The sequence below is a fragment of the Poecilia latipinna genome, unplaced genomic scaffold (assembly GCF_001443285.1).
Source record: "Poecilia latipinna isolate Pla-1442-1.1 unplaced genomic scaffold, P_latipinna-1.0 Scaffold631, whole genome shotgun sequence".
Lineage (NCBI taxonomy): Eukaryota > Metazoa > Chordata > Actinopteri > Cyprinodontiformes > Poeciliidae > Poecilia > Poecilia latipinna.
This window is the reverse complement of record NW_015113247.1, coordinates 992-8,031: the sequence shown is the minus strand read 5'-3', so window position 1 is coordinate 8,031 and position 7,040 is coordinate 992. Positions and strand designations below refer to the sequence as shown.

General features: G+C 41.7%; 1 protein-coding gene across 1 annotated transcript; it reads right to left on the bottom strand.

Annotated features, from left to right (window-relative positions):
- Positions 1-3,245: 3,245 nt before the first annotated feature.
- On the bottom strand, positions 3,246-5,940 carry LOC106954145 (nuclear factor 7, ovary-like). Its single transcript, XM_015043430.1, has 2 exons — positions 5,836-5,940; positions 3,246-4,816 (listed from the first exon to the last, which is right to left on the bottom strand). The coding sequence occupies exon 2, from the start codon at positions 4,797-4,799 to the stop codon at positions 3,636-3,638; it is 1,164 nt and encodes a 387-aa protein (XP_014898916.1). The 5' UTR covers positions 4,800-4,816; positions 5,836-5,940; the 3' UTR covers positions 3,246-3,635.
- Between the last annotated feature and the right edge of the window lie 1,100 nt (positions 5,941-7,040).

Here is a 7,040-nt window from a genome sequence, read left to right as displayed (position 1 = left end):
AAATGAGATAAACAAAAAATAAACAAAAACTGAAAGTGATTCCAGTTTCACTTGATGGCCAACCTGTTGAAACGGTGGCAAATTTGAAATACCTCAAATCGTTCCTGGACAGTCAGCTCAACTTTGCTGAAAACACTGACTATATTTTTAAGAACCGTTCTCAGAGACTCTACCTTTTAAGAAGACTTGGGGTTACCCGACTTGAGGTTGTTGAGTTAAAATGTTAAAACTTAACACATGTAATAATGTGATTCATGAATATGATTTATCGTTTTTGAGTCAAAGGAAAATTTCCTTGATAGATTAAATTGTTTCAAGACTACAACAAAAAGTCTCAATAATATACATGACACTATAAAAACAAAAATGTGAATTTTGCTTATATCTGTTTAACAACCCTGGTTGTAACAAACTGGGTTCTTATTCTTCTGTACCTAATTCATTTGTTTATTGACTTTTGCTCAATTAAATTTCTTGCATATACATTGCAAATGGTATTTTTATTATAGTTGATCATGTTGTTTTTCATGTCTCCTTATTTCTTTTGTTCCTCCTATAATTGATGGAGATACATAGATATTATTTGTAATGTATGAAAGTATTGTTTGTTGTTTAATTAGCTCTACATCCTTAAGAAAATGAAAAAATATGTTGTTTTATAATGCCAGAATTAATATTAAATAATAAAGACTTTGGTATTCTGATTCAGTAATGTAATTAGATTAGTTGTGTTACCACCTCCACGCCACTAGAGGCAGTAGCAGGCCCGAAAACATGCAACTAAGGAGCAGATTTAGAAGTACACCGAAAGCTACAGAATTTGCTCAAAACTGTGAGCTGTGCTTAAGTAAATAAAAGAGAGAAGTTCAAATACATTCTGAGAGTGAAACTCCTTCCTAAAGGTGAAAATAATCACAGATTTCAAAAGAAAATAAAAACGGAAGTATAGGAAATAGCGCCCCCTTCACTTCCGGATTGGAATGGTCCCATTTCCAAATAAGGTCTGAGACTGACAGTGGTCCGTCCCGCCCCTTCCTGTTTGCTGCAGCGAGGTGGACTTGTCTTTAGCCGATCCATGACTGGTTTAGAGGTTTTCACTTTCCTGTCCGGTCTGAAAGCTTGGCTCTTCTTCACGCAGGTTCTGGCACGTTTCACCAGAACCCGTCCGGATCAGGAAACCCGGGTTGGTTTGGTAACCAGCAGCTACCCAGAAGACGACCGCCTGCTTTCTCAGCCAATCCCCGATCATTTCTAAAGTGTTGCTGCTTTCTGGGATCGAGATGATCGGTGGACGTTTCCCAGTGGTTTGAAAATCAGAAATGTTCTCTTTATACTTTTGTTGTTTTCAGATCCTGGTTGGTTAGAAATCTGTCAGCTGGTTGTTGGCACTAAGCCAAACTGATTTAAGGTTTTATCAGAGTTTAAGGAAGGTTTTCTGTCACAGCGACTCCCTCGGGGTGTTTCTGCAGAGGGAGCGTCCGTTTGTCCCACCGTCCCTGAAGAACCCGGTGATTTCATGGATTGCTGCTGTGGAGATTGTCGATGCATGCCTGATATGTTCGATGTTGAAACTGAATCAGAAAAAAAGTTGAAAATAATGAAATTGTCGAAGCACAGCTGATTCCACACGTCTGCTCTGAAATGTGACGTTCTTTTCTTTGGTTCCTGTTCTTCACTGTTGGTTCCTCCGATACTTTCTGCAGAACTTGGATTTGCCCAGAGAAGCTCTGGGAAACAGAGGAAGTTGAGTATATATATTTAAAAAGAAAGCATGTATGTTTTCTACTGTTTGTACTTGGTATTTTCCTGTTGCCCTTGCTGCTTCTGTGCCAATGTTGTGGGAGAGATTTACATTTGGCCACTCATGCAACTATTCTGTGGTGTTGTCTAAGAATGTATTAACATGAAATAAAAACATTTGTTATTTTTTCTACATGTTTTCCTCTCAGCCTCTTAGCTGAACAATCGGCCCGATGTCTTTGGACCAGACTCTGATTTCTAGAAGAAGTTACAGGTATGAGCGACTCCATTCCGGCCCAAAGAGCCGCGTTTTTCCTCCAACGCGATGATGACGAACAGCTGGAAAAACTCACATCAGGACGAACCTGGTCCAACACACCGGAACCACAGAACTGGACTCGCCTCCAGAACCTCGCCCGAAATTCAGACATTACAAAAAGTCTGAAAACACTTAAATAATGCAGGAAATGCAAACAAAGGATTGATTATTAGCATAAAAATCCAGGAATCCAGCAGAAATTTGTCCGTATTTATTAGAAAGTATTCCTGGTCTGGACTGAATGTCAGAGACCTCATTAGGCCTCACTTCACCCACTGCACGAATTCAGATAGAAATATATTTATGTGGACATGGATCTGCCTGATCCTCCAGAACCTCCGATCCGCTTCCTTCACAGGAAAACGGAAATTTATCGTTAAGTCAGACTAACTGGATTTTCATATCCATCCAACGGTGAGAGAAAAATCTACTTCCTGTTCATTTCTGTGAACAAGTTGAGTTTTAGTGAAAAGGAGACTTTTCCGTCTCCTTGGCTGGTTCCAGTGGACCCAGAACAACCGGACTGGGAATCTGTTCTCCTCCCAGTTGGTCGGTTCAGAGAAACTTCCGGCTGTTTGTCAGCGCTGCGCTTCGGACAGTTAAAGTGCTGATCAGCTGCTCCTGCTGCCTCTTATCTCTGGTTTCTCACAGAAAAATGTGATGACAAATATTTCAGTGTTTGAACCTTTCATTTGAGATAAGGCCGACACGGTGGCGAGGCAATTAGGAGAGGAGAAAAGACCCGGACGGTTATCGACGCCATCAGGCGGCTCCAGGGCGGGAACGGGACGCGGGAAGCTGTTGCTCTGCTGCGGCTTATTGAGCTCCGCAGCATCAGCGGCTCTCCGCCTGATGAGGCAGCAGGTGTCAATGGAAACCAATTTAATTCGTCCGGTTATTACCCCGCCGCCTCCCGCCTTTATTCCGGGGACAAACGGGAAGAATGGGAGGCCGCAGGCCGGAACCAGCTGGGTCCAGACGGAACCGGACCGATCCAAACACTGGTGTGTGTGTGTGTGTATAACTTAGCAAGTTTCAGAAACGAGGCGTTTCAAAGTGCTTCATATGATAAAAACATCAGACATAACCAGTTTTATTGCACTAAAAAACAAAACTTTACCAAGTATTTTGGTCCAGTTTCTAATGCAGATATTTTAATACATGGAAAATATGACAAAACTAACTTACTTAAACATAGAAGCTTGTTTTAAGCCAATCATTCCTTAATATTGATGAGAACTAGTATCAGTAGTAAAGCAACAGCCACCAAACATTTACAACCCTAACCCTACCACATCATCAACAATAATCATCGTTAATAATATTAATAAATGCTCCAGTTATCCTGAATCAAAGGTAACCAAGCAGTGCTCCGTCCTCCTGGTTCTAGTCAGATCTCCAGCTGCAGCTTCTGGTCTCAGTCTGACCTGCTGCAGGAATCAGAGCCACTAAATCCTGGATGAGTTTCTCTGGTCGGAGACTTTCGTCCTCTGGGCCTGAATGTCCTGCAGCTGCTGAAGGTCCACTGAGGAACCGGCTTTATGTGGCTCTGGAGGCTCAGGTCAGAGGTCAGAGGTCACTTTGGTTGCTTTGCTCCTGTTACTGAGAACTTCACAGGTAAAATCTGCATTTTATTCTCAGTGCCAAAGTGAGGAAACATCCTGTCACTGAAGGTGTGTGTGAAGGTGTGTATGTGTGTGTTAGTATCCAGATCAGAGAAGGACAGATTCCCTCCGTCCCAGTCCAGATCCACTTGGATCCTCTGGATCTTCTTCTGCTCTGGGAGAACAGTAAGAGGAACTCCTGGAGACCAGCTGTAATGTTTCCCTTCACTAAACCAGATCTCCCATAAAGCAGAGGTGATGTAGTTCTTCCTCCCTCCAGACTCTGATAACACACCGAGTCTCCAGGTCCCACCGACTCCGACATCGACGCCCCAGCTGTGGATCCCTGAGCTGAAACCTTCTGAACTCAGAACCAAACGGCATTTATCCAACCGCTCTGGATTATCAGGAAGCTGCTGCTGCTCTGCAAACATCAAACTGGTCAGATCGTCAGACAGGATGAGTTCTGGATTTGCCGTGTTTGGGTCCAGAACCAGAGGAGTGTAGGTCACCATGCCCTTCATGTTGCTCCAGATGTTGAAGGCCAGGTTGCCCAGATGTTTGGCCTGGTCTATCAGAGCTCCTGAGGGCAGCTGTGGATCCTCCAGCAGGGGGCAGCGCTGGACTCTTTCCACTGCAGCCTTGTAGTTGTGCAGGAATGAGACGTCTGCAGCTCTCAGCTCCTCCTCTGTGGCTCTGACTGTGTCTGAAAGAGCTGCTATCTCTCTGCTCAGAGCCTCCATCTTCTCCTTCATCATCCCTCTCTTCTGCTCCTCTTCCTCCCTCAGTGCAGCCAGCCTGGCCTCCTCTTCCTCTGTCAGAAACTGATGAAGCTTCTTAAACTGCTCAACAATCTGCCTCTCTGTGTGTCGGGCCTGGACCTTCAGGTGTTCTGCTGTCTGATCAAACTCCTCTTTAACTTCCTTCTTCATCTCCAGGTTCTTCTTTAAAGGCTCCAGAGATGTTTTCAGTTTCTCTCTGTGTTGCTGAGCAGCTTCATCGATGGGCCTGAATCTGTGCTTGGAGTGTTTTTCTGAATCTCTGCAGACGAGACAAACTGGCTGCTGATGGTCCAGACAGAAGAGTTTGAGTTTCTCAGAGTGCAGAGAGCAGAGATCCTCTGATCTGGAAGCCATTTTGTCTCTGAGTGAATCTGGAAACAGAAAGTCAGTCAGTCTCCACTCTGACTTCTTAAATGTTTTATTAGTTTTGTCCACTGCAGACCCGCCTCCAGAAGAGATTAGCTGTGGCTAATTTTCAAATGAAGTGACCATTTTCTTCATCATTAAAGCCATAATAATGTAAACAGTGACTATGCTCTGATTAACATCATGTATTGCAGAAATCTAACAAACTAATATTTCTGATCTTTACAGTCTATTTATTTAAGTTCAAAATCAGAAACTAAATATTTAGCTTGGAAGTTTGACATTTCTAAATGTAGAAATAACTTGGTGAAAACACGACTTCAAGACATGAACATCCATTTTTAAGACAAGCTAAATAAAATAAATTATTGCTGTTAATTTTTTATTGTCTAATTTTACAAACGGCGCCTCAGATAATTTGTAGTTTCCTGTATCTTATTAATCTCTTTGAATTCTTGAAAAGAAAAGAAAACTTTTTGGAGTAGAGACTGAATAACGTCAGGAGACCAAACGACATTTTTTGTATCTTGTAAACATGAGCTTCCTGTTCCGGATGAGAAGCAGAAACCAGGCCGCAGCTCGGACCGGACGTGACGTCACATTAGAGTCTTCCTATTGGTCGCCAGAAAATACGGTGGAACCCGAACGAACATTTTTAATCAAAGAAAACTCCGGACAGAATGTGAAAAGTGGAAATTATGGATTGGCAGCTTTGTTTCTAATTTTATATTTTCTTCCTCATTTTCTGTTGGATTTCAGGTCCAGACATCCGGAAATATTCCGAAATGTTCTCACAAAGATGTTAAATAAATAAAAACCTCATGTGAAGTTGTTATTCTTGTGATATTTTTACCATTTCAGTTTCTGATGTTTCAGATATTTTTCTGTTAAAGTTTTATTTCATCTGCAAATAAAGATGGGATCGTTCCTGTGCCAAAGCTTTTTCAGATATTTAGGTTCAGATTTTGCTTTTAAACAGAAACGAGTGTGAATAAATCATAAATGTGCCGCAGCTGTTGCCTACCTTTGAATCCTGAAGCTTTCTGCAGACGGATTCCTCCAGAAGAAGACTGAGCCGATTCTGATTTCTCTCTCAGACCACTTCCTGGTTCATCTCAGGTGAGTCGGGAAGGGGGCGGGGCTTCAGCAGCTGAACAGGTTCAGGCTGTAAAACCGGTTCAGGCCTGAAATAGTTTCTCTGTGAGGCTTCAACCCGGAAACGCCCGGTCTGGTTGATCCAGGCGTGTTTTAGTGACGTTTTAACCAGAAATATGTTGAAGAGCAGCAGCCTGGATGACGTCACCTCGATGTGAGCTCACAATTAAAGAGCTCTGCATAAAGGACAAAACTACAACCTGAGATGGAAACGTTTGAATCTGTTATGATTCAATAATTCATCATGGGATCCTGAAATATCTTTTACTTTGTGCCATCATTATTTATTTAGGGTTTTTTCTGTTTGTTATTTTTAGTGTAATTATTGAGGATTTATTTGTTCATTGATGTATGTTACCAAATTAGCAGGTTTAATTTTTTAAATTTATTCACCAATTAGTGTGTATGACATTACAGAACAAACATTTATCTCCAAAACAACAAATAATCAATTTGATCAGAGAATGAACAAAAATAAACAAAGACACAGAACATAACCAAATGGTGTCGCAACACAAAAAGTTAAAAAGTTGAAATGTTGGCAGTTACTTTCTCCATTGTTTCTCTCTCCCACTTCACAGAAATAAAAAAGCAAATATTTGAAATGCATAATTTATACAAAATCTATATAACCCTGGCTGCAGAAAAGAAAAACCTAAAGTAACACTTTTGTACTTGGATGCATTATTGAGTCAAAGTATTTAACAGAACAAAAGCACAATTATCAAAAACATCTAAATGAATCCAGAGAAATGTAACTTACTAAAAGAAAACTGATTAAATATGTACTATTTTCAATTAATTTTGTATTTACACTGCAGGAGCTGTTGGATTCAGCAGATTGATGACGAAGTGAAGCCGCAGGTCAGAGCAGCGCTGACCTCTGACCTCCTGTTGGACCAGACTGATCGGCTCAGGCAGCAGATGACCGTCTGCTGTTGGAGGAAAAGAATCTCTTCAGAAATCTCTGGATCCCAAACCAAGCCAGAGAAGAATCACTTCCCATCTGGGTCAGAACCCGCTCTGAAGTTCTGATCATTTATTCTGCGTGATTCCCTGAACCCACCGGCTCCA